Source organism: Coregonus clupeaformis, chromosome 1 (assembly GCF_020615455.1).
Source record: "Coregonus clupeaformis isolate EN_2021a chromosome 1, ASM2061545v1, whole genome shotgun sequence".
NCBI lineage: Eukaryota > Metazoa > Chordata > Actinopteri > Salmoniformes > Salmonidae > Coregonus > Coregonus clupeaformis.
In genome coordinates, this window is record NC_059192.1 from 39625370 (window position 1) to 39653162 (window position 27793).

General features: G+C 48.3%; 1 protein-coding gene across 1 annotated transcript; it reads left to right on the plus strand.

Moving 5' to 3' along the window:
- Window positions 1-19394: 19394 nt before the first annotated feature.
- On the plus strand, window positions 19395-22843 carry LOC121568386 (V-set and transmembrane domain-containing protein 4). Its single transcript, XM_041878932.2, has 6 exons — window positions 19395-19523; window positions 19674-19784; window positions 19960-19993; window positions 20211-20350; window positions 20672-20745; window positions 21550-22843. The coding sequence occupies exons 1-6, from the start codon at window positions 19466-19468 to the stop codon at window positions 21727-21729; spliced, it is 597 nt and encodes a 198-aa protein (XP_041734866.2). The 5' UTR covers window positions 19395-19465; the 3' UTR covers window positions 21730-22843.
- The last annotated feature ends 4950 nt before the right edge of the window (window positions 22844-27793 follow it).

Here is a 27793-nt window from a genome sequence, read left to right on the forward strand (position 1 = left end):
ACATTTTGTTACGTTACAGCCTTATTCTAAAACAAATTAAATCGTTTTTTTCATCATCAATATACACAAAATAATCCATAATGTCAACGCAAAAACTGGTTTTTAGAAATTTTGCTAATTTATAAAAAAGAAAAGAAAAGAAATATCACATTTACATGAGTATTCTTTACTCAGTACTTTGTAGAAACACCTTTGGCAGCGATTACAGCATCAAGTCTTCTTGGGTATGACGCTACAAGCTTGGCACACCTGTATTTGGTGGAGTTTCTCCCACTGCTCTCTGCAGATCCTCTCAAGCTCTGTCAGGTTGGATGGGGAGCGTTGCTGCACAGCTATTTTCAGGTCTCTCCAGAGATGTTCGCTCTGGCTGGGCCACTCAAGGACATTCAGAGACTTGTCCCGAAGCCACTCCTGCGTTGTCTTGGCTGTGTGCTTAGGGTTGTTGTCCTGTTGGAAGGTGAACCTTCGTCCCAGTCTGAGGTCCTGAGCGCTCTGGAGCAGGTTTTCATCAAGGATCTCTCTGTACTTTGCTCCGTTCATCTTTCCCTTGATTCTGACTAGTCTCCCAGTCCCTGCCGCTGAAAAACATCCCCACAGCATGATGCTGCCACCAGCATGCTTCACCAGAGGGATGGTGCCAGGTTTCCTCCAGATGTGACGCTTGGCATTCAGGCCAAAGAGTTCAATCTTGGTTTCATCAGACCAGAGAATCTTGTTTCTCATGGTCTGAGAGTCTTTAGGTGCCTTTTGGCAAACTCCAAGCAGGCTGTCATGTGCCTTTTACTGAAGAGTGGCTTCCTTCTGGCCACTCTACGATAAAGGCCTGATTGGTGGAGTGCTGCAGAGATGGTTGTCCTTCTGGAAGGGTCTCCCATCTCCACAGAGGAACTCTAGAGCTCTGTCTGAGTGACCATCGGGTTCTTGGTCACCTCCCTGACCAAGGCCCTTCTCCGCCGATTGCTCAGTTTGGCCAGGCGGCCAGCTCTAGGAAGAGTCCTGGTGGTTCCAAACTTCTTCCATTTAAGAATGATGGAGGCCACTGTGTTCTTGGGGACCTTCAATGCTGCAGAAATGTTTTGGTACCCTTCCCCAGATCTGTGCCTTAACACAATCCTGTCTCGAGCTCTACGGACAATTCCTTTGACCTCATGACTTTGTTTTTGCTCTGACATACACTGTCAACCTTATATAGACAGGTGTGTGCCTTTCCGAATCATGTCCATTCAATTGAATTTACCATAGGTGGACTCCAATCAAGTTTTAGAAACATCTCAAGGATGATCAATGGAAACAGGATTCGAGTCTCATAGCAAAGGGTCTGAATACTTAGGTACTTAGGAATTATATATATATATATATATATATATATATATATATATATATATATATATATATATATATACAGTGGGGAAAAAAGTATTTAGTCAGCCACCAATTGTGCATGTTCTCCCACTTAAAAATATGAGAGAGGCCTGTAATTTTCATCATAGGTACACGTCAACTATGACAGACAAATTGAGAAAAAAAAATCAAGAAAATCACATTGTAGGATTTTTTATGAATTTATTTGCAAATGATGGTGGAAAATAAGTATTTGGTCACCTACAAACAAGCAAGATTTCTGGCTCTCACAGACCTGTATCTTCTTCTTTAAGAGGCTCCTCTGTCCTCCACTCGTTACCGGTATTAATGGCACCTGTTTGAACTTGTTATCAGTATAAAAGACACCTGTCCACAACCTCAAACAGTCACACTCCAAACTCCACTATGGCCAAGACCAAAGAGCTGTCAAAGGACACCAGAAACAAAATTGTAGACCTGCACCAGGCTGGGAAGACTGAATCTGCAATAGGTAAGCAGCTTGTTTTGAAGAAATCAACTGTGGGAGCAATTATTAGGAAATGGAAGACATACAAGACCACTGATAATCTCCCTCGATCTGGGGCTCCACGCAAGATCTCACCCCGTGGGGTCAAAATGATCACAAGAACGGTGAGCAAATATCCCAGAACCACACGGGGGGACCTAGTGAATGACCTGCAGAGAGCTGGGACCAAAGTAACAAAGCCTACCATCAGTAACTGTCAGCTTCCTGCCTCCTGTTTGTCTCCGGGCCTCTAGAGGTCATCTGTGTTCCCCTCTGCCTTAGTTCTTCCTCGTGTGTGTCAGCTTCCTGCCTCCTGTTTGTCTCCGGGCCTCTAGAGGTCATCTGTGTTCCCCTCTGCCTTAGTTCTTCCTCATGTGTCCTAATTAGCTTGATCCAGGTCACCTGTGCCTTGTTTCCCCTTGTGTATTTTAGCTGTGTGTTTTCCCCTTGTTTCTCACTTGGTTATTGCGTCCTGACTATGTGTCTCCTGCTTTGTCCCACCGTGTCTGTCCTAGTAAGTTGTTCAAAGTTATCTTTAGTTTGTTTTTCTCCCCTCGTGGAGTTGTTTTGTTTTGCCTCCTGTTTTGGAACATTAAATCTACTTGCCTGGAGTATTGCCTTGGGTGTTTCATTTGGGTCCTACAACACCTCCTCTGTGGCTAAGGGGTAGTACCCCCAGCTCTCCACATCTGAGACCGGAGTTTCTAGCCCGGGTTGTGACAGAATAACCAAGTCAATCATGGACCCAGAAACACTCAGTTCCCCGGACCTGTTGGCGGTGATCACTCGACATGAGGCTTCTTTCCAGCGCCATGAAGCCGTTCTCAGCCGACAAGAGGAGCTGATGGCTAGTCATTCTCAACTCCTGGCCGAAATGATGAGTTCCCTCCGCCAGCTCTTTGAACGCCTCCCTGGTCCTCTCCCTTCCCCCAGGTCACCCCCAGTGACGACAGGTCGTCTCGGTTGGCGGAGCCCCGACTACCACCTCCCAAGCCCTTTTCTGGGGATCCAAGCTCTTGCCAGGGTTTCCTCACCCAATGCTCCCTCACCTTCGAGCTCCAACCCTCAAGTTTTCCCACAGACCGTTCCAAGATTGCCTACATCATTACCCTTCTTTCAGACAAGGCGCTCGCCTGGGCTTCTGCGGTGTGGCAGTCCCAGGAGGCCTGTTGTGACTCCCACGCTGCATTTGTAGAAGAGTTCAAGCGGGTGTTCGATCATCCTGTCAGTGGGCGGGAGGCTTCCAAGCGCCTACTGTCTCTCCGTCAGGGGCCCCGAAGCACGGCAGATTTTGCCATTGATTTCCGGACCATAGCAGCAAGGAGCGGATGGAATGATGAAGCGCTGAGGGTCTGCTTTCAGGGAGGGTTATCTGAGCCCCTTCAAGATGAGTTAGCCACCCGAGAACCAGCTGGTGATCTCGAGTCCCTCATAGCCTTGGCCATCCGCCTGGACAATCGTCTAAGAGAGCGGAGAACGGCTCGCCGTCAGGTGTCTCATTCCCAAGTTCCTCTGAGCAGCTCTGTTTCTCCTGTTTGGACTCCGTCATTCAGAGCTTCCCCGGCTCCTGAACTGCTCCAGGATTCCCCGGAGAGCATGCAGTTAGGCCGTTCCAGGCTTTCTCCCAACGAAAGGGAACGTCGCATGAGGGAACGTCGGTGCCTCTACTGCGGGGTTGCCGGCCACTTCCGCTCCACTTGCCCCGAGCTTTCGGGAAACGCCTGTCCCCGCCCAGCTACAGGAGGGCTGTGATGGGGAGAGTTAGAGCGCCTCCTACTAACGCTGTCCTGGCTATTCCAGCCACTCTGTCCTGGGGGGGCCACCAGCATCGGGTCCAGGCTATGATCGATTCCGGTGCCGCAGGTGATTTCCTGGATGTAACCTTGGCTAAGGAACTTAAGATCCCTACCCAACTACTTCCTCAACCCCAGGCAGTTACAGCCTTAGATGGCAGACCTCTGGAACCAGGTAAGGTTACCGAGGCGACTCAGTCCCTGCGACTTACCATCTCTCAACACCAGCAGGAGGAGACCTTCTATCTCATTGACTCTCCCGAGTATCCTATTATCCTGGGTCACCCTTGGCTATGCAGACATAATCCCCAGATCGACTGGCCTACGGGCACCATTCTAAGCTGGGGTCCCGCCTGCCAACTCACCTGCATGCTTCAGAGTCCCTCAGCCCCTAGTACCCAGTTTCAAGAGTCTGTTGACGTCTCCCGAGTCCCCAGTGTTTACCATCGGTTCAAGGCAGTGTTCAGCAAGGCCCGGGCTACTTCCTTACCGCCTCATCGCACGTATGACTGTGCCATTGATCTACTCCCTGGGTGCTGCCCTCTTAGAGGTCGGATCTTTTCCTTGTCCTCCCCCGAGCACGCAGCTATGGACACCTACATTAAGGAGTCCTTGGCAGCCGGTCTCATCTATGCCTCTACTTCCCCGGCTGGGGCGGGATTCTTTTTGTTGAAAAGAAAGACGGGGGTCTTAGGCCTTGTATTGATTACCGGGGACTCAACAAGATCACGGTTCGGAATCGATACCCCCCTTCCTCTCATGGCCACTGCTTTTGAGCTGCTTCAAGGGGCTTCCATTTTTACTAAGCTGGATCTCCGCAATGCTTACCATCTCGTGCGGATCCGGCAAGGAGACGAATGGAAGACGGCGTTTCAACACGCCCACGGGGCACTATGAATATCGGGTGATGCCGTTCGGGCTCACCAATGCCCCCGCAGTATTCCAAGCCCTGATTAATGATGTTCTCCGGGATATGCTTAATATGTTCGTCTTCGTGTACCTGGACGATATCCTCATCTTCTCGAGGTCACTGAAGGAGCATGAGGGGCATGTTAGCAGGGTTCTCCAGAGGCTCCTTGACAATCACCTCTACGTTAAGCCTGAGAAGTGTGAATTTCATGTTTCTCAGACTCAGTTTCTCTGGTTTATTGTCACTCCCGGGCACCTAGAGATGGATCCCAAGAAGGTCAAGGCAGTCCACGATTGGCCCACACCTGCCACGGTCAAGGAGGTTCAACGGTTCATTGGCTTTTCTAACTTCTATCGGAAGTTCATTAAGAATTTCAGCTCGGTGGTAGCCCCCTTGACGACGCTTACCAAGGGAGGAGGGACCAAGATTCACTGGGGTCCGGAAGCAGCAGGGGCCTTCGAGGATCTCAAGCGCCGCTTCACGTCTGCTCCGATTCTGGTGACCCCTGACCCAGAGAGACCTTTCGTGGTGGAGGTGGACGCCTCAGAGGTGGGGGTGGGAGCCGTCCTGTCACAGAGGGGTGCGGATGGGAGATTACACCCTTGTGCCTTCATGTCTCGCCGCCTGTCTGAGGCCGAGCGCAACTACCACGTGGGGGATCTAGAGTTGCTTGCGGTAAAACTGGCATTGGAAGAGTGGCGCCATTGGCTTGAGGGGGCTCAGCACCCTTTCCAGGTTCTCACAGACCACAAGAACCTGGAATATCTCCAACAGGCTAAGCGGATGAACCCTCGGCAAGCACGATGGTCCCTTTTCTTTAATCGATTCCAGTTCCTCCTGACTTACCGACCTGGCACCAAGAACGTCAAGCCGGATGCTCTGTCTCGAGTCTATTCTCCCGAGTTACAAGAGAAGCCCTTGGCATCGATTATTCCGAGGTCTAGGATCGTCGCACCTCTTCAGTGGGAACTAGAAAGAGGGGTACGAGAAGCTCTTGTCCAGGAGCCCGATCCAGGCGGTGGTCCTGCCGGTCGCCTGTACGTTCCTCTCTCTGTTCGGGGCCGCGTCTTGCAGTGGGGTCATGAGTCGCCCTTGACATGCCATCCAGGCAGTGCTCGCACACTGGAGTTCCTCCGACGGCGGTTTTGGTGGCCGTCCATCAAGAAGGACGTGCAGGTCTATGTTGAGGCCTGCCCTGTGTGCAACCAGGGAAAGTCGACACGCCAGCGACCCCAGGGACTGCTCCATCCCTTACCTGTTCCTCGAAGGCCATGGTCACACCTTTCTCTGGACTTTGTTACGGGACTTCCTCTATCCCAGGGCAACACCGTCATCCTAGTGGTGGTAGACCGGTTCTCTAAGGCTGCCCGGTTTATTCCCCTGCCCAAGCTGCCCTCGGCTAAGGAGACTGCTGAGCTCCTCATGAACCATGTCTTCCGGATATTTGGTATTCCCCTGGACGTGGTCTCTGACCGAGGTCCCCAATTCTCGTCCCGGTTTTGGGGGCCTTCTGCAGGCTTGTTGGGGCCACAGCCAGCCTATCGTCGGGGTTCCATCCAGAGTCTAATGGCCAAACGGAACGGATTAATCAGGATCTGGAGACCACCCTGCGGTGTATGGCGGCCAGTAATCCCACGTCTTGGGCCACCTATATCATTTGGGCTGAATATGCCCACAACACCCTCCAGTCCTCAGCCACCGGATTGTCCCCCTTCGAATGCCAGTTCGGTTACAACCCTCCATTGTTTCCAGAGGAGGAGGCGCAAGTTGGTGTTCCCTCGGCCCAGCGCTTTGTCCAACGCTGTAGGCGGACCTGGAAGAAGGCCAGGCGTGCCCTCCTTCGGACCTCCCAGAGATACCAAAGTCAGGCTAATCGCCACCGCCGGACGGCCCCTAGTTTCCGAGCTGGTCAGAGAGTTTGGTTGGCCACAAAGAACCTGCCCCTCCGGGTCGAATCCAGGAAGCTTTCCCAGAGATACATCGGGCCTTTCCGCATTGCTAGAAAGGTTAACCCTGTGTCGTATCGTTTGGTTCTCCCTCGCTCCCTTAGAGTTAACCCCACTTTCCATGTTTCACTCCTTAAACCTGTCTTGTCTTCTCCCTTTGCCCCCCCACGCAGACCCCCGCCACCTCCCAGGATCATTGACGGCCAGCCAGCCTACACAGTCCGCCGGATACTGGACTCCCGGAGGGTCCAGAACTCTCTGCAGTATCTGGTGGACTGGGAGGGCTACGGGCCGGAGGAGCGCTCCTGGGTTCCAGCCAGGGACATCCTGGACCCAGGTTTGATCCGAGATTTTCGCACCCTGGGGCCAGGGTGTTCTGGAAGGAACGTCAGGAGTCGTTCCTAGAGGAGGGGGTCCTGTCAGCTTCCTGCCTCCTGTTTGTCTCCGGGCCTCTAGAGGTCATCTGTGTTCCCCTCTGCCTTAGTTCTTCCTCGTGTGTGTCAGCTTCCTGCCTCCTGTTTGTCTCCGGGCCTCTAGAGGTCATCTGTGTTCCCCCTCTGCCTTAGTTCTTCCTCATGTGTCCTAATTAGCTTGATCCAGGTCACCTGTGCCTTGTTTCCCCTTGTGTATTTTAGCTGTGTGTTTTCCCCTTGTTTCTCACTTGGTTATTGCGTCCTGACTATGTGTCTCCTGCTTTGTCCCACCGTGTCTGTCCTAGTAAGTTGTTCAAAGTTATCTTTAGTTTGTTTTTCTCCCCTCGTGGAGTTGTTTTGTTTTGCCTCCTGTTTTGGAACATTAAATCTACTTGCCTGGAGTATTGCCTTGGGTGTTTCATTTGGGTCCTACAACACCTCCTCTGTGGCTAAGGGGTAGTACCCCCAGCTCTCCACATCTGAGACCGGAGTTTCTAGCCCGGGTTGTGACAAGTAACACACTACGCTGCCAGGGACTCAAATCCTGCAGTGCCAGACGTGTCCCCCTGCTTAAGCCAGTACATGTCCAGGCCCGTCTGAAGTTTGCTAGAGTGCATTTGGATGATCCAGAAGAGGATTGGGAGAATGTCATATGGTCAGATGAAACCAAAATATAACTTTTTGGTAAAAACTCAACTCGTCGTGTTTGGAGGACAAAGAATGCTGAGTTGCATCCAAAGAACACCATACCTACTGTGAAGCATGGGGGTGGAAACATCATGCTTTGGGGCTGTTTTTTCTGCAAACGGACCAGGACGACTGATCCGTGTAAAGGAAAGAATGAATGGGGCCATGTATCGTGAGATTTTGAGTGAAAACCTCCTTCATCAGCAAGGGCATTGAAGATGAAACGTGGCTGGGTCTTTCAGCATGACAATGATCCCAAACACACCGCCCGGGCAACGAAGGAGTGGCTTCGTAAGAAGCATTTCAAGGTCCTGGAGTGGCCTAGCCAGTCTCCAGATCTCAACCCCATAGAAAATCTTTGGAGGGGAGTTGAAAGTCTGTGTTGCCCAGCGACAGCCCCAAAACATCACTGCTCTAGAGGAGATCTGCATGGAGGAATGGGCCAAAATACCAGCAACAGTGTGTGAAAACCTTGTGAAGACTTACAGAAAATGTTTGACCTGTGTCATTGCCAACAAAGGGTATATAACAAAGTATTGAGAAACTTTTGTTATTGACCAAATACTTATTTTCCACCATAATTTGCAAATAAATTCATTAAAAATCCTACAATGTGATTTCTGGAAAATATTTTCTCATTTTGTCTGTCATAGTTGACGTGTACCTATGATGAAAATTACAGGCCTCTCTCATCTTTTTAAGTGGGAGAACTTGCAAAATTGGTGGCTGACTAAACACTTTTTTTCCCCACTGTATATATTAATACATTTGCAGATATTTATAAAAACCTGTTTTCGCTTATGGGGTATTGTGAGTAGATTGCTGAGGATTTTTGTTTTTTTAATCAATTTTAGAATGAGGCTGGAACGTAACAAAATGCGGAAAAAGTCAAGCGGTCTGAATACTTTCCAAAGGTACTGTATATATTCAGTACCATTCAAGGCTTTTTCTTTATTTGTACTATTTTGTACATTGTAGAATAATAGTGAAGACATCAACACTATGAAATAACACATATGGAATCATGTAGTAAACAAAAATGTGTTAAACAAATCAAAATATATTTGAGATTTGAGATTCTTCAAATAGCCACCCTTTGCCTTGATGACAGCTTTGCACACTCTTGGCATTCTCTCAACTCTTGGCTGTGTGAACTCATTGTTTTGACATGGAAATGCCTGAAGCATACTGGGGTTAGATAGACTCACAGAGAGACAGACTCATCTCTTCCATCCGTTCAGTGTTTCCTTGTGAATTACAGGGAATTCCTGTGTTTCCAGCAAATTCAAATATTCTATAATGTAGCTTTCACTTGTTTTTAGCAAATAAATTCTACCTGACGTCTGCTAGCTAGTGTCACTGGTGTAGAGAGGAGTAGGCAGGAGGCAGTCAAAGGTTTAGAACTACTGAATTTATGTAAGCACCATAGATCAAAGCGGGACGAAACCCAAATGCTGTAATGCTCAAAATACACTGCTCAAGAAAATAAAGGGAACACTAAAATAACACATCCTAGATATGAAAGAATGAACTAATCTTATTAAATACTTTTTTCTTTACATAGTTGAATATGCTGACAACAAAATCACACAAAAATGATCAATGGAAATCAAATTTATCAACCCATGGAGGTCTGGATTTGGAGTCACCCTCAAAATTAAAGTGGAAAACCACACTACAGACTGATCCAACTTTGATGTAATGTCCTTAAAACAAGTCAAAATGAGGCTCAGTAGTGTGTGTGGCCTCCACGTGCTTGTATGACCTCCCTACAACGCCTGGGCATGCTCCTGATGAGGTGGCGGATGGTCTCCTGAGGGATCTCCTCCCAGACCTGGACTAAAGCATCCGCCAACTCCTGGACAGTCTGTGGTGCAACGTGGCTTTGGTGGATGGAGCGAGACATGATGTCCCAGATGTGCTCAATTGGATTCAGGTCTGGGGAATGGGCGGGCCAGTCCATAGCATCAATGCCTTCCTCTTGCAGGAACTGCTGACACACTCCAGCCACATGAGGTCTAGCATTGTCTTGCATTAGGAGGAACCCAGGGCCAACCTCACCAGCATACGGTCTCACAAGGGGTCTGAAGATCTCATCTCGGTACCTAATGGCAGTCAGGCTACCTCTGGCGAGCACATGGAGGGCTGTGCGGCCCCCCATAGAAATGCCACCCCACACCATGACTGACCCACCGCCAAACCGGTCATGCTGGAGGATGTTGCAGGCAGCAGAACATTCTCCATGGCGTCTCCAGACTCTGTCACGTCTGTCACATGTGCTCAGTGTGAACCTGCTTTCATCTGTGAAGAGCACAGGGCGCCAGTGGCGAATTTGCCAATCTTGGTGTTCTCTGGCAAATGCCAAACGTCATGCACGGTGTTGGGCTGTAAGCACAACCCCCACCTGTGGACGTCGGGCCCTCATACCACCCTCATGGAGTCTGTTTCTGACCGTTTGAGCAGACACATGCACATTTGTGGCCTGCTGGAGGTCATTTTGCAGGGCTCTGGCAGTGCTCCTCCTGCTCCTCCTTGCACAAAGGCGGAGGTAGCAGTCCTGCTGCTGGGTTGTTGCCCTCCTACGGTCTCCTCCACGTCTCCTGATGTACTGGCCTGTCTCCTGTCTCCATGCTCTGGACACTACGCTGACATACACAGCAAACCTTCTTGCCAGAGCTCGCAGTGATGTGCCATCCTGGATGAGCTGCACTACGTGAGCCACTTGTGTGGGTTGTAGACTCCGTCTCATGCTACCACTAGAGTGAAAGCACCGCCAGCATTCAAAAGAGACCAAAACATCAGCCAGGAAGCATAGGAACTGAGAAGTGATCTGTGGTTACCACCTGCAAAACCAGTCCTTTATTGGGGGTGTCTTGCTAATTGCCTATAATTTCCACCTGTTGTCTATTCCATTTGCACAACAGCATGTGAAATGTATTGTCAATCAGTGTTGCTTCCTTAGTGGACAGTTTGATTTCACAGAAGTGTGATTGACTTGGAGTTACATTGTGTTGTTTAAGTGTTCCCTTAATTTTTTTGAGCAGTGTATATCTTCATGAACAAAAATGCACAAGGCGAACCCAAAGTGCAAAATATAAAGGACTCAGGAAATACTAGGAGAGATTCCTCTCAGGAAAAAAAGTAACATTTACAATGACCGACAAAGACAAATGGCAGAGGGAGTATATATACAGTGTTAGAGTGGGGATTGGAACCAGGTGTGTGTAACGATGACAAGACCAGTCCGGGGTTGATGAGTGAAGGCCGTTTGCCAGCAGTAGGTTTGGCAGCAGCTAGAAGGCCAGCGACGCCGAAGGCCTGAGCTGGACATGAGGGGGAGCCAAAGCGAAGGCTGGTGTGACAGTACCCCCCTCCCTCCGCCGAGGGAGCAGCGGGGTGCCGGCGACCTTGGGGACGACCCCGGAGACACGGTGCGGGTCGGTAGGGACGAAGCCTGTGGAAGTTCCAAATGAGAGAGAACGATCCAGGACGTCCCGCGGCGGAACCCAGCACCGCTCTTCGGGACAGTACCCCTCCCAGTCGACCAGTTACTGGAGAAGCCCCCACGACGCCGTGAGTCCAACAGGCTGCGGACGGAGTACGCCGGGGCCCCCTCGACGTCCTAGGGAGTGGGAGGTACGTCGTTGGGTCCAGCGCTAGCCAAGGGACCAGCTGCCACTGGCCTGAGGAGAGATACATGAAATGAGGGTGAGATATGATAATTGACAGGGAGCTGTAATATGTACGTCACCTCATTTACTCTCCTCAGGACTTTGAACGGCCCCACAAACCGCGGGCTCAGCTTCCGGCAGGGCAGGCGGAGGGGCAAGTCCTTCGTAGAAAGCTAGACCCTGTCACTGTGGTGAAAGACCGGGGCCACACTGCAGTGACGATCGGCCTGCGCCTTCTGCCGGAGGACGACGCGCTGGAGACAGGTGTGCGCTGTGTTCCATACCTCCTCGGCTCACCGGAACCAATCGTCCACTGCAGGAGCCTTGATCTGACTCTGGTGCCAGGGCCAGCTGATAGCCTAGAACACAATGAAAGGGTTTGAGGTTAGTGGAGGAGTGACGGAGGGAGTTTGGTGCGTATTCTGCCCAAGGTAGAAACGCAGCCCAATCCCCCGGCCGGTCCTGACAGTAACTACGAAGGTACTTACCCAGTTCCTGATTTACCCTTTCCACCTTTCCATTAGATTGGGGACGATACTCGGAGGTGAGGCTGACCGTGACCCCCAGTCATTCCATGAAGGCCTTCCAGGCACTGGAGGTGGACTGAGGACCACGGTCAGACACGATGTCCTCAGGGATCCCGTAGTGCCGGTGGTCCTCTGTAGCTCAGCTGGTAGAGCACGGCGCTTGTAACGCCAAGGTAGTGGGTTCGATCCCCGGGACCACCCATACACAAAAAAATGTATGCACGCATGACTGTAAGTCGCTTTGGATAAAAGCGTCTGCTAAATGGCATATTATTATTATTATTATTATATATTATAGAGAAGAGAGCCTCCGCGGTCTGCAGGGCCATAAGGAAACCAGGCAGAAGAATCAAATGAAATGCTTTGGAAAACCGGTCCACAACGACCAAGATGGTGGTGTGCCCCTTCGAGGGGGTAGGTCTGTGACAAAGTCCACGGAGAGATGGGACCAGGGTCGTTGTGGATCCGGCAGCGGGTGGAGATTGGCATGGGGGAGGTGTCTAGGTGTCTTGCTCTGTGCGCAGGTGGAGCAGGAAGAGACATAAACCAGGACGTCCCGGGCCAAGGTGGGCCACCAGTACTTGGCGGAGAGACAGTCGATAGTACAGGCTATACCCGGGTGCCCCGACACAGGTGCTGTGTGTGCCCAGGCGAGGAGACGGTCCCGCACATCAGAGGGCACGTAGATACATCCCTCGGGACAGTGGGCAGGTGAGGGCTCCTGTCGTAGGGCTCGACGGATGTCCGCGTCCACATTCCACACCACAGGAGCCACAATGCGGGACAGGGGAATAATGGGTGTCACTTTCTTCCTACGATCCTCTGTGTCATGCACCCAGGACAACGCATCGGCCTTAACGTTCTTTGATCCCGGCTGGTAGGAGAGGGTAAAGTCAAACCTGGCCAAGAATAGTGCCCACCTGGCCTGACACGGGTTCAGCCTTTTCGCTACTCGTATGTACTCCAAGTTCCAGTGGTCCGTCCAGACAAGGAATGGGTGTTTAGCACCCTCCAGTCAGTGCTGCCATGCTTTCAGCGCATTCTTGACGGCCAACAACTCACGATCCCCTACGTCGTAATTCCGCAACGCGGGAGACAGCTTCTGTGAGTAGAAGGCACATGGATGGAGTTTAGGCGGCGTTCCAGTGCGTTGGGAGAGAACTGCCCCTACTCCAACCTCGGAGGCGTCCACCTCCACGATGAAGGGTAGAGACGGGTCAGGGTGAGCCAGAACAGGTGCATTAGTAAAACGTTCCTTGAGTGCACGGAATGCTTCGTTGGTCCAGCGCAGCTGTCGAGGACCTACCTTCACTAGGGAGGTGAGAGGGGCCACCACTGTGCTGAAACCCCTAATGAAGCGCCTGAAATAGTTGGCAAAACCAAGGAAACGATGCACCGCCTTGATGTTGGACGGAACAGGCCACGACCGTACTGCACTGACCCTCTGCTCTTCCATCTCCACTCCCGTGGTGGATATCCGATAGTGCAGGAAGGAGAACGCCTGCTGAAAGAAAAGGCACTTCTCCACCTTGACGTACAGGTGATGCCCTTTCAGCCACTCCAAAACGAACCTGACATGAGAGACATGTTGCTCGCGTGTAGTGGAGTACACCAAGATGTCGTCTGTGTACACCCCTACACAGCGACCCAACATGTCTCTAAACACCTTGTTAACGAATGATTGAAACACTGAGGGTGCAATTGTCAGGCCGTAGGGCATTACCTTGTATTCGTAGTGCCCGGTGCTGTTGCTGAAGGCGGTCTTCCATTCATCCCCCTCTTTGATGCGCACCAGGTTGTAGGCACTGCGTAAAACCAATTTAGTAAAGTACATAGCACCGTGCATCTGTTCGATCACAGTGGGTATGAGAGGCAGGGGATAACTGAATTTAACAGTGGCCTTATTCAGTGTCCGGTAATCGATACAGGGGCGGAGACCTCCGTCCTTCTACTTCACGAAAAATAAGCTGGAGGAGGCCGGAGAGGTGGACGGACGGATGAATCCTTGGGCCAGCGCCTCCTGGACGTAGGCCTCCATGGCTTTGGTCTCTGCATGCGAAAGAGGGTAGATGTGCCACTGTGGGAGGGTAGAACCAGGCAGTAGGTCGATAGTGCAGTCCCATGGGTGATGAGGGGGCAGGCACGTGGCACAAGTCTTCGAAAAGGCCACCTGTAGGTCCCGATATTCCTCCGGGATAGGGGCGTGGGTGGCCTGGTCCGGACTTTCCACGGAGGTGGCACAGAGAGACACCTCCCCTGACAATCCTGCAACCAACCAAACAACCTCCTCTCTGTCCAGGATATACTGGGGTTATGCAACTCTAGCAAGGGGAAACCTAAAACTACGGGGTGTGCAGGAGAGTCTAAGGTGAGGAAAGTGCTGCGTTCATGGTGGTTGTGATAACTGAGGGAAATGGGAATCGTGGTCTGGTGCACCAGTCCTGATCCTAGTGGACAGTTGTCTAGAGCATGGACTAGGATAGGGGGTTGTAAAGGGACTAGAGGAATGGGTAATGATAAGGCCACTGACCGGTCTAGGAAATTGCCTGCAGCACCTGACTCCACTAGGGCAGGACTCAGTGGGGGACCAGGATAGTCAGGGAAGGTGACAGGGAGGAGGACGGGCTGGGAGGTGCAGGAGCGCTACTCGGTCTGTCGCTTCCTCGCCTGGTTCTCCTTCTGGGACAGGTGTTCCAGGGGTGTTCCGATAGTAGGAGCAGAGACCCTGTTGGCGGCGGCGTTGACGTTCCGCAGGGGGAAGGTGCGTTGTGCCCACCTCCATGGGCTCAGTCTCACTGGAGGTTCCTAGGAGAGACCCGAACCCCCGGGATGGGCGACGACGGGCACGCAGGAGATTATCCAGGCGGATGGCCATGGCGATGAACTAGTCCAGCATGATGTACTCATCGCGACAGGCCAGCTCGGTCTGGATGTCCGCCTGTAGCCCGCTGCGTAAAACCGTCAACAGGGCCTGGTCGTTCCAGCCAGTGGACGCAGCCACCGTCCGGAAATCCAGAGTGTACTCCGACGCTGTCCTGGACCCCTGGCGTAGACGGAGGAGACGCTCACCTCCCTCTCGGCCCTCTGTTGGGTGAAGCGCTCATAGGACTGCACTTCTGGACCGTCCCTCTCCCAGACGGCGTGCGCCCTCTCCAGAGCCCGGGCTGTCAGCACCGAGATCACCAAGGCCACCTTGTTCCTCTCGGAGGCCGTCCCTGCATGACGGGCAAGGTGGAGGTCACACTGCAGGAGAAACCCCCTACAGTGAGCTGGGGTGCCGTCAATCCGCTCCGGGAAGGGCAGGTGGACGTTGCTGATCGGACCGGGTGATGTAGATGGTGGTGGGTTGGCTAGAACGACCGCGGGGAGCTGGGAAGGTGGTGGTGTAGACTGCAGTTGGCGTACGGCCCGGAGTACCTCGTCCATGGCAGTCCCGAAGCGCTCCAGGCACGAGTCGTGGTGGCGGAGCTTCGCTCCTACAGCGGAGAGGTCGGGATGTCCTGCTGCTTCCAGTTTTCTCAGGTCGGTCATTCTGTCACTGGTGTAGAGAGGAGTAGGCAGGAGGCAGTCACAGGTTTAGAACTACTGAATTTATTTAAGCACCATAGAGGGTTGATGAGTGAAGGGCGTTTGCCAGAAGTAGGTTCGGCAGCAGCTAGAAGGCCGGCGACGCCTGAGCTGGATAGGAGGGTGAGCCAAAGCGAAGGCTGGTGTGACAGCTAGCTTGTTTTTGCACTTGGGTCCTGGATCCCCAGGCAAACTCATTTAGACTGGGGTTATATTCATTACGGCAAACCTTATTATTATTATTGCTAAATACTGCACATTTTAAATACTTGCCCCCCAATCCCCCTTCCCCAAAACATGTGTAAATATTGGACTAAAATTGTGCCTTCCTGTATTATACTTAAGCTAAAATGATTATTCTATTCTACTGAGCCATTTACTTTATGTTCGTATTCTTATCTTTTATTATTTCTTATTGTTGTTGCATTGTCAAGTAGGAACCTGCAAGGAAGCATTTAGTTGGACAGTGTATACCATGTGTATTCTGTACAAAAAATAAAACTTGAAACTTAGCAAAACATTTTGCAATGGAAAATGAATGTGTCTTATTGGATAACTTCAGGTAGTCCCTCCCTGTTTCAGTAAGGTTGTTTTTCTCTGTTTAGTGCCCAATGAATATGACCCTGGATTCTCAACACAGCAGGATGAGTTGATCGTGGCATGAAAAAATGCCCTGGGCACGGTTTCCCGATAGCGATGGAATTTAGGCTTACGAGTGTTTTAACGATGCATATTTCCTACAACAGCCAAATATGTAACATGCGTTTCCCAAAACACCACGCAAAGAGAATGATCGCTAAGTGCGTCATTGGAGCATGTGTCAATACTTATACAGTAGGATCGAAAGAAAGGGAGCGCTGCTCACGGATCAGCTTTCTCCATTCAAATCTTTCCTTAACATAATAATTATTTCACAATACTGACAACGGATCAGATCCTACAGAGATATTACCACCTAAATATTGAGGCGGCTTATTATAATGCTTACCCAATGAAAATGCACAAAATCACAGATTTGGCACATCATTGCGCACATGTTAGGCTACACATCATAAAATATATTGAGACAAATATAGACAATAGCCTACAAATAATAAAAAAAAAAATAGAACTAAATTGATTAGAATAGGCCTATAGTTCACTCTTTCTATTTGAATGCGGTCATTTCTGTTTTCATTTTAAGCATATTTTTATGTAGCTTGTTTGTATCAATTGCAAATACATTGGCAACTTTGTATTTGTAGTTAACTTTGCTCTTAAGTTATCATCGTTCACATAGAGATGGATAAACCATGTGATTCTATGTTTAGCAGAGATCTTCTTTGTATAAAGTGAAGCGGGGGGGTAAAAAAAAAGCATCTAACGACGCACTTAGCTTTTCTACGAGTGGTCTGAAGCAAGTGTTAGATTACAAGCGTTTTCAAGTGCAATGTTAATAACAATGCTTCTACGCAGATTTTAACGATGAACTTAGCCTTAAGATGCTTTTGGGAAACCGGGACCAGAGCTCTGCCCTGCTGGAGGAACCAATAAACCTCTGGTATCTCAGACATGTACTTACTGAAGAGACACACACACACACACACAAGACAGTCTGACGGAAGATCGAGAGAGAGAGGGGGAGAGAGAAAGAAAGAGAGAGAGAAAGAGAGAGGGGGGAGAGAAGAGAGAGAGAGGAGGACATGAAGTGTAGTTGACTGTTCAACTCAGTCCCTTTCAGTCAGAAAGCAAAGACTACACCCTGCTGAGAGGTCACTCACTCACCTCGGAACAAAGATGCTATACCAGATAGCCAACTCTTGCCCACACACTTAACCCTAACCCAAACCAGTCAGAGCAGAGATGCTGTAGCAAGTAGAGAGATGGCCAACTCTCGCCCACACACTCAACCCAGACCACTGTCTACAGCCAAATGCTGACTTCTGCTCTTTTTAACTAGGTCGCGGAGAACAGTCAGTGCTGTTCATAGACATGAACATAATCTTTCATTCAGTATGTTTATATGACATCATTGGTGCTGTTACATCCAATCTCTCAACTGCCTTTTGACTACAGCAAATGCTTTTATATTCTTAATGCACATCTGTCTGATCTAGAAGCTATAGGACTAGTAGAAACAGCTGAAAGCCATGGCTGTGTCCGAATACCAGTACTTGCGTTCTAAATAGTACGCTGATTGGGTATGCGAAAATAGAACGTTTTATAGTAGCCCATGTGATATTTCGAAAATGTAGTATGCTTTCAATGCCAGGACTTCATAATCATTTCGGCTTTTCATCTTGTAGAATTCGCTGCACGCTATTGATGAAGAGAATCGTCTTTTCAGATCCATGTGTGTTTGACAACAGCTGATTATCAGCTGATAATCAGATAAGGGTATGCACAGTACCAAAATGAACGAATGGCGGGAAACAATGCAATTGCGTATTAGATTATGCATCCTCAGTATAGGTGAGCCTAGTATGTTGATATTTGTTCCTTACTACATACAGTTTTACTAAACAGTACGTTGTAAATAGTATGTAGTATGATAAGTACACAGTATGTAGTTTTAGAAAGTAGTAGGCAAGACAGATTTCGGACAAGGCCCATGTCAATCAATAAATCAAATGTATTTATAAAGCTCTTTTTATATCAGCAGATGTCACAAAGTGCTTAAACAGAAACCCAGCCTAAAACCCAAAACAGCAAGCAATGCAGATGTAGAAGCACGGTGGCTAGGAAAAACTCCCTAGAAAGGCAGGAACCTAGGAAGAAACCTAACGAGGAACCAGGCTCTGAGGGGTGGCCAGTCCTCTTCTGGCTGTGCTGGGTGGAAATTATAAGAGTACATGGCCATTAAGGCCAGAACGTTCTTCAAGATGCTCAAACGTAAATGTTTAGTACTGTGTGTGTGTGTCTGTGTCTGTGTGAGCACCTCACTGAGAAGCCTGTACCTCACCTCCCCATCACTTCAGTTATCAGCAAGGTTAGCCTCTGTTCAGTCAAACACAGCTGTATGCTCTCTATCTCTACAGTATATCACTAACTATTACTGAGATACTCTAAATGTCAATATTTAGGTAAAATTGTAAACATGACAGCATTATCTCAATGTACCTGGAGCAGACATGCTATATGGGTGGTAAGAATAGAAAGGCATCTCAGGTTAACTGAAGTGAGTCAGTATTAATGTTGTATCACTCCCTGTGTTAAAGAGGCATATTAAAATCCCATTTACAGGTTCAGAGGCTAAGTATGTAGAACACCTCTCATCTCTCCTCTCCTTTGTCTATCCTCCATCTCTCCTCAATCTCACTCCTCTCCTCTCTTCTCCTAAATGCCCTTGGCCCATACTGAAGCCTTATCAGGCACACTCATATCCACAAACGTTCATATTCATGCACACACTCATATGCGCACGCCCACACAAGCTCAGTACACTTGTAGATGGGGGAACACCCTCACTCTCCAGGGACAGGAAGAGAGCCAGCCCTGTTTGTGGGGGCGTGTGGGTTTGGCATGCCCTGCCTCAGTCTGACGGCGGTCTGGGCCTGGGTGCATTTCAGTGTATTTCTGTAAACCACTGAGGGAGTCTGTCTGCTGCCATGGGTGAATGCACACAAAGAATGTACCATTTCACTACCATACATATTTCAGTTTTCCTCTGTCTTCAGCAAACACTGTACTCTACTCTTTTCATTGAGTTTCTTAGACTACATTAGATGAAATGTTAATGTTCAGACCTGGGTCAAATACATACACTACACAAAATAGTATGTCAAAAACTTCAGGTGCACTTGATTTAGCTTTCCAAGTCAAATGAAACCAATTGAAAAGTCTCAAAAAGTGCTAACTCTGCCCACCTTGCACACTGGTGAGTAAAATGAAGCACACCTAAATCAAATCAAATTGTATTTGTCACGTGCGCAGAATACAACAGGTGCAGACCTTACAGTGAAATGCTTACTTACAAGCCCTTAACCAACAATGCAGTTTTAAGAAAAATAAATAAAGAGCAGCAGTAAAATAACCAAAAGTATTTGACATTTATATTACCCATGTCTACTGATTTTTCACTTACTGTATCCAATGTTGTCTTTTTATGTCAGTGCACATCCCACTGGACAGGAGCGATGAGGGAGTGTGGCGTCTATTTGGAGGTAGAGTTTTCTCATGCCTCTTTACTCAGCTGATCATAGTCCTGTATTGACAACATCAGCCACCCTGGAATCAAAACATTACATTCCTGTGCCTGTCTTACTCTTCCAGATGTGTTATCTTTGATAGTAAAACGATTGTGTGTGTTCCAGATGTGTACTTGTGTGCAGTGCTCCTCTGCTCCTTGGGACTGCTCTCCATCTTCCTGTTCACGCTTGTCCTCACCTGCCAGTACCTGCATACACGTCATACACTCAAAAAAGGTACACACACACACAAACTCAAAGGTTAACAGGAATTACACTTACACCTTTTCTTCCCCGTCACTTGTGTTTCATAGCGTTGTGTGCCTGGCTTACAGAAAGAAACAGTGTTTCATAGTAATGCTGTACCATCAGTGTTAACCCCGAACTCTGACTTCTCTTCTCTTCTCTACAGCCAGTTACTACCTGGTCAAGTGTCCAGACAGCAGGTAAGTCTTTACCATTCATTCATAGACTCCATGATCAATAGCTAAAACTCACATTAATACTGTAGATAACTTGGAAGATCATAGAATAATATAATTTAGGCAACTTCCAAAGTTACGTCTTTCTAAAATAACTGTTATATCTTACAAGGGTGATTGACGGGCGTTGCTGCTTAAACACCCATTAATGTTAACCCCTGCTGTTCCTGTGTAACCCCAGCTCTGGAGAGACGGTGACCAGTTCAGTGAGCTCCTCCAGCTCGTCTCCTGGAATCCACAGGAAGGAGAAGAGACACAAAGCACGCAGGAGAGACACACCCAGAGAACCAGAGGAGACACCGCCACACATACCAGAGAAAGGTACAATACATCTATGTACTCTAGAATGACCTCACAACAGTAGTATATGCATACAAATATAATAACTAGAACGGGGAAACCCCTTCAGACCATGGCAATTTGACATGGTCAAACCCCTTCAGACCATGGCATAGCCATGAATACATTCATGGCTATGCCCAAACTGGCCGCCGGTCCGCAACCAGCACAGAACATTGACCATTGTCCATGTCCATTCTAGTATTTCTATGAGAATAGATAGATCATCCTAGATAAACAAGAACATAGAATACCTACTACAGTTTCGACCTAGTAGAAATCAATCATGTTATTCTGTTCCAGTGCCTGTAGCTGCAGAGAGACAGAGACCCAGGAAGCCTCTACGCTTAAAGTGCCAGCCCAGGAGGCTGGTTAGGGTATTGTTCACCCACACCCTCAGCCCATTACAACACATTAATAATGTTATATTATTTATTACATTACAGGATTTCTGCCTATTGAGTCATATCCTTTATTACAAATTTCTGTGTTTAATCTTTTTGTTACAAATTGTATAAGGTTTACATTTGAAAAAGCTCATTTTCCTATATTTTTCTGTTGAGTTATTGGGCGTAGAAGCTAAGAAGGTAGTTCTAGAGCTGGTCTCAGAGGGCTGTTGTGTGTGTTCTCTTCTGTTATTATTGCTGTTCTGTCCTCCTGTTATGAGCCTCTAGTCGCTTTTATTGCTTCCCAAACACAATTATTTATTTAGTCTGCTGTGTCTTCATTACATTACATTGACTGTAAAATTATCATAAAAATATTGACCACAACCAAAAAATAGGAGGATCACCAATAATTTTTCAATCTGTTGGTAGCAAAGGGTATTGTTGTTGAGGTCCAGCCAAGCTCTAATTGGCTGTAATTCACCTGGTCTGAATTTGATTGGCCAGGACGTGAATGAGTCGCTTGCCGCAGATTGCTGATTGGATTAGTGTGACTGGAAGGGGATCTGAGGACATGGGATAGAGGTCCTTTTATACCGAATGATCTACCATTACACAAAATTCCCCCTCCTTAGATCCCTGTCCAGTTCTTCCACTACACAGACTGTTCTCCTGTAATACCAAATGTTCTCCTGTTATAAAACAAATACCTTCAATGACAGCAAATGATAGGGAGAGAGGTTATAACTATGTCAACCTTTAGCTCTCCCTCTCCACTCCTCTCCTCTCTTCCAGTCGAGTGTCTGTGAGGAGGACAGCCTGACGTATGCAGAGTTGGAGCTAGTACGACCCAGGCCTGAACCCCACTCCTCCTCCTCTCTGTCTTCTCTCTCCATCCTTGAGCCTCTAGCCTCCAGCCCTTCCAGCTCTGACACGGTCTACGCCCAGATCCTATTCCGGGAGAAACCGCTGTAGATGTCTTATTTAACCTTTATTTAACCAGGAAAGAACTTTGAGTTTGAAAATATACTTTTGTGTAGGCGACCTGGCAAGATACAGTACATAGATCTGGACTCTGCAGATCTTTGGCGCTGCCTTTTGGCCTTTGATGTGCGCCACAAGACTGTGTTAGCTTGCTGAGCGCAAGTTTTGGCACAAGCTACGAACCTTCGAGGTTTCCGGAAAGAGCATAGTTCACTGAACCACATCCATTAAACAAATCCCTTATTATTTCAGCGGACTCAACGAGATAAACAAGAAAAATCTGCTTCACACCTTGACTCTATTGATTAAATATCTATGTGGTTTTGTGTGTTGTTTGCTTGCATCGCTGGTTGTTTTGTTTAGGTGTCAGATTTTCTGTGTTAGAGATGTGTGTAAAATAATGGTTTCTGCATTCAACAATGCTAGCTACATGCTAGCTACTGTATATCATTACCTTGCAAACATATTGGCAAGACAACAAGTTGGCTAAGGCAGAAAGCATTGGAACTCTGTTTAATGTTGACATTTGTAAATAGGCTACTAATGTATCTAATAATTGTGGAGATGTTTCATATATAAATTGTTGTGTAAATCATTTTATAACTGAATTTAACCTGAAATACATATATCGTCCTTCTTTTAAAATGTGTATCCTGTTTCAATAAAGAACATAACTGTTTGAGTTCATAAACAACTGTCCATGGCCTTTAGACTCTCTTAAGCATATAGACTCACATCTATTAATGCATGAACAAATATCAGGATAATCAAATGCAGTTCTATCACTACAGTAGGGCTACTGAGAATATGTGGTAGAAAATGTAAGGCTAAACACTAGAAATAGATCATAGACACAGATCTCATGGGACAGAAAGACAGACATCTTACTTAAGCACAGCAGCACTCCTCATTTTCAGTCTACGTTCTAGATTTTCAACAACACACCCCAGTCATAAACACCACAGACATAAACAAATGTGAGTCATCCCGGAGGTAGGAGGTTCCACGCTCTACTGCCCACAAGGGGTGAAGGAGAAGGCCATTTTGTGAAGGTCAGATTGTGAAGGATGGATGGAGTGATGGGATGGATGGAGAGAACAAGAGAGAGAAAGTGGGGGCAGAGAGCGAGAAGAGAGATATGAAGGAGGAGGAGGTGGTCAGTGACTGGGATGAACCCTCTAATGGGAACATTTATTCAAATTAAACTAATTGTAATCATGCTTAATAATTAGCTTTACAGTGCACAATAATTGGGTTAGACTACAAGATGGTTCTGCCTAGGTGCTATAATTTATTTGATTTAATTATTCTGAGGAACCCAACGGTGTGACATTTAATATCATAAAGCCAGTGGAGGAGAGAGAACGGCCGTGGACTGTTGTCTCCGAGAAGGTCATAGCTGGCTCTTTGGGAGAGTTATGGGACTATTTTCCAGTCTATTAAGCCACTCCACTTAGCACAATTAGCATCACGCTCAAAGGTTAAAGACAGAGCCCAGCAAACCAAAATTAGTTCTGTAAAAGTTCCCAGAACATTCGTTAGGTTGCGGCAAATGTTCTCATAACAGTAGTGTTTGTATAAGACATTCGCTTGACGTTGCAAGAACTTTCCCAGAACTCATTTAATCTGTTCTTTAAAAGGTTCCCAGAATGTTTCATTAGGTTGTGGGAACAGTCTGGTGGGAATATTGTGGTGACATCACAAAATATGTGTTGCCAAAACTCCAAAACTGTCCCGTTGTGCGGATGATTATACAATGTTTATTTTAGGGTGCAAAAAAACATTCACCTGATGTTACAAGAATGCTCACAGAATATTGTTTTTATGGTATTTAATAGTTCCTAACATATTTATATAGGTTGTGTTAACATTGTGGGGACATGACAAGTGATATGTTGCCAAAACACAAAAACTGTCCAGTTGTGCTGATGATTACAATGTTCCTATTACATAGAAAAAAACATTTGCCTGATTTGGCAAGAACTTTCCCAGAACAAATGTTTTAATGTTCTTTAAAATGTCCTAAAAAATGTATTTAGGTTTTGGGAACATTGTGGGGATATGACAAGAGATTGGTTCCCATAATACTAAAACTGTCCAATTGTGCTGACATTCAGATAATGTTTGTATCAGGCTGCATTCATTTGATGTTGCAAGAATGTTGACAGAACAGCCGTTCTGAGTACATCAAGGTTTCCCAGAATATTGAATTAGGTTGTGGGAACAGTGTGGGTACATTCCAAGGCATAGGTTCCCAAAATCTGTCCAGTTGTGATGACATTCTTAAAATGTTTGTATCAGGGTGCACAAAACATTCCCTCAATGTTCTTAGAATGTTATTCTTATGTTCCCAGAATTATAAAAAATCTAGTTGTGACCAGTCCATGGAGGTTTCTTTCATGTGTTTATGTTATCTTACTGTTGAGGAAGTTTGTTGTACAACTATCTATGTACAAACACAAATGGCAATTATTTGGAATCACATGACAATTTATTAGAAACGTTATTGTACAAACATAGTTTTACTGTATTTTGTTGATCGACCCCGGGAGCTTTGGAGAGTTATCGCTGGAATTAATCCACTGAGCCACTGGGACTAACACAAATATAAAGCTGTTTACACCTTTACTCTGACTTCCAGGTTGTGGTCTTTGTCTTTGCAAAAGAGAGGATGACTAAATCTAGAAAAATAAGTATTGTCTATTATTTCGTACTCTACTAATCTTCTTTATATACTGTAAAGTTGGATGTTTTGGCTTTCATTTTTCCTATAAACTTGATTTCAGTAATCATGTTCAATTATTGCCTGGCAGATTGCAGTGAGGTGTACATAGATGTGCATATGTACTAAGACATATAGCCATAGTTTGGATCATCATTTAAGGATTTCAGTACAAAGGGAAATCCACTAGAGACATTAGGATCCTGGTGGCGCAGCCGACTAAGTAGCCTGCAGATCGCAGGTTCAAATCTACTTGATTACCATTCCTTAAAAAATATATAGCTATGTTTGGACAATACCCTAATAAAATATAATGATGTAAGAAATTGAAATGCCATTTGTTTAAAAGTTTGGCAACTTCATATAATAATGTTACATTACACATCAATATTAGCAGAACATTGCAGCAATGTTATACAGTAGGTGTCTCGCATGTCATCTCCATTAATGATGGATGTTCCAGTAATGTCAGAACCAATTTAATTGAATCCAGACACGATTTCTGAAGAATGTTTAGGAAACGTTATTGGAACAATCATGTCATAATGTCACACTATAACTTTATGAGAGCATTGTGGGAATATTCCCTGCTTCTTGTTATGGGTGTTTTTAATAACATCTCCACCAACATTAGCAGAATGTTCCAGTAATGTTTTCTCAGAACCATTTCTATTGTGTTCACATTTTGCTGTGGCAGTATGTTCTAAAATTATTACTGGTACATTGTGTTATTACATTACCTGGAAACCTAATGAGAACGTTTGGGGAATGTTCTGTGGTGGTTACAGATGTTGTGCACAACATTTTAGTGAACGTTAAGAGAACATTAAGGATATTTCATTTAAAACATTTTCGGAAGAAAATCATATTTTGTTATCAAAAACATTCTTTGAATGTTTTCGGGATGTTACTGTATCAGCATAATGATAGATACAACCCTAACTAGAACTTAATGGGAATCTTAGGTAATGTTCTGTGAATGTTCCCGGTTTGCTGGGAGCCCTCCTCTATGGGCAGCCATGGAGCATAGTAATGGAGTGTCACGCCCTGGCTCTGGGGACTCTTGTATGTTGAGCCAGGGTGTTAGTTTCTTTGTGTAGTGTCTATGTTTCGTTTACTATGTTCTGTTCTAGGTTATGTGTCTCTATGTTGGCCGGGGTGGTTCTCAATCAGAGGCAACGAGAATCAGCTGTTGCTTGTTGTCTCTGATTGGGGACCATACTTAGGCAGCCTTTGGTGCACTTGTGATTCGTGGGATCTTGTTCCGTGTTGGTTTGTGTTCATGACCGAGGACTTCATGTTTCGTTTTGTTGTTTTGTATTTTGTATCGTGTTACTAAGTACACTATTAAAGAGATGTACGCATATCACGCTGCGCCTTGGTCCACTCATTATAACGATCGTGACAGAAGATCCCACCATCAAAGGACCAAGCAGCGTGTCCAGGAGCAGACAGCCTGGACTTGGGAGGAGATCTTGGACGGGCAGGGGTCCTGGACTTGGGAGGAAATCCAGGCCGGAATGGATCGCCGTCCGTGGGAGGAGACGGTGGAGGCGCGCCATAGAGAGGAGCAGCGGCGCCAACCGGGTCGACGTCGGACACGCAAGAGGCAACCGCAATACATTTCTGGGGGGGGCACACGGCATGGACGACGGGGCTGCTGGAGGCAGCTACAGGGCGAGTTTGGGGATTAGGAGAGGAGGCCACCGGGTTTGGGGGGCTGGAAGGGAGGTTGGCGGAGCCTAGAGGTAGAGCAGAGCCAACTCCCCGTACTCAGGCTAGGCAGCGTGAGACTGGGCAGGTTCCGAGGTATGCGGAGCTGCGTACTGTGCCACGAGTGGTCCGGCACAGTCCGGTACGTCCTGTGCGAGCACTACGCACGTGTCGTGCTAAGGTGGGCATGCAGACAGGACGGAGTGTGCCGGCTCAACGCTCGTGGCCTCCAGTACCCCTCCTCGGTCCCGGATATCCTGCGCCAGTGTCACGTGCTGTAGTGCCAGTACGAGTACACAGCCCTGTACGTCCTGTGCTGATGCCTCACACAGAGTGTGAAAAAATAGGCATTCAGCCAGGACGGGTTGTGTCAGCTCTTCGCTCCAGACCTCCAGTCCGTCTCCACAGCCCGGTCCGGCCTGTTCCTGCTCCCCGCACCAAGCCTGTGATGCGCGTCGCCAGCCCGGTCCGGCCTGTTCCTGCCCCTCGCACCAAGCCTGTGGTGCGCGTCGCCAGCCCGGCCCGGCCTGTTCCTGCTCCCCGCACCAAGCCTGTGGTGCGCGTCGCCAGCCCGGTCCGGCCTGTTCCTGCCCCTCGCACCAAGCCTGTGGTGCGCGTCGCCAGCCCGGCCTGGCCTGTTCCTGCCCCTCGCACCAAGCCTGTGGTGCGCGTTGCCAGCCCGGCCCGGCCTGTTCCTGCCCCTCGCACCAAGCCTGTGGTGCGCGTAGCCAGCCCGGTCCGGCCTGTTCCTGCTCCCCGCACCAAGCCTGTGGTGCGCGTCGCCAGCCCGGCCCGGCCTGTTCCTGCTCCCCGCACCAAGCCAGTGGTGCGCGTCGTTAGCCCGGTCCGGCCCATTCCTGCTCCCCGCACCAAGCCAGTGGTGCGCGTCGTCAGCCCGGTCCGGCCCATTCCTGCTCCCTGCACCAAGCCAGTGGTGCGCATCGTCAGCCCGGTCCGGCCCGTTCCTGCTCCTCGCACCAAGTCAGTGGTGCACGTCGTCAGCCCAGTCCGGCCCATTCCTTTTCCCCGCACCAAGCCTGTGGTGTTCGTCGTCAGTCCGGCACAGCCTGTGCCTGTTTCACAGGTGCCTGGTCAGGTACCGGTCAGCTGCTCCACACCGGAGCCTAAGCAATCCGCTCCACCGATGTCCAGTCCAGCTCCAGCCAGCGGGGCCAGACCAGACCAGGGGCGCTACGGGGGGGTTGTTAGAGGATGGTGGTCACGCCCGGAGCCGGATCCGCCTCCGAGGTGGAATGCCCACCCGGCCCCTCCCCTGTTGGGTTTATGTTGGCGCGGTCGCAGTCCGCACCTTTGGGGGGGGGGTACTGTCACGCCCTGGCTCTGGGGACTCTTGTATGTTGAACCAGGGTGTTAGTTTCTTTGTGTAGTGTCCATGTTTCGTTTCCTATGTTCTGTTCTAGGTTATGTGTCTCTATGTTGGCCGGGGTGGTTCTCAATCAGAGGCAACGAGAATCAGCTGTTGCTTGTTGTCTCTGATTGGGAACCATACTTAGGCAGCCTTTGGTGCACTTGTGATTCGTGGGATCTTGTTCCGTGTTGGTTTGTGTTCATGACCGAGGACTTCACGTGTACGCATATCACGCTGCGCCTTGGTCCACT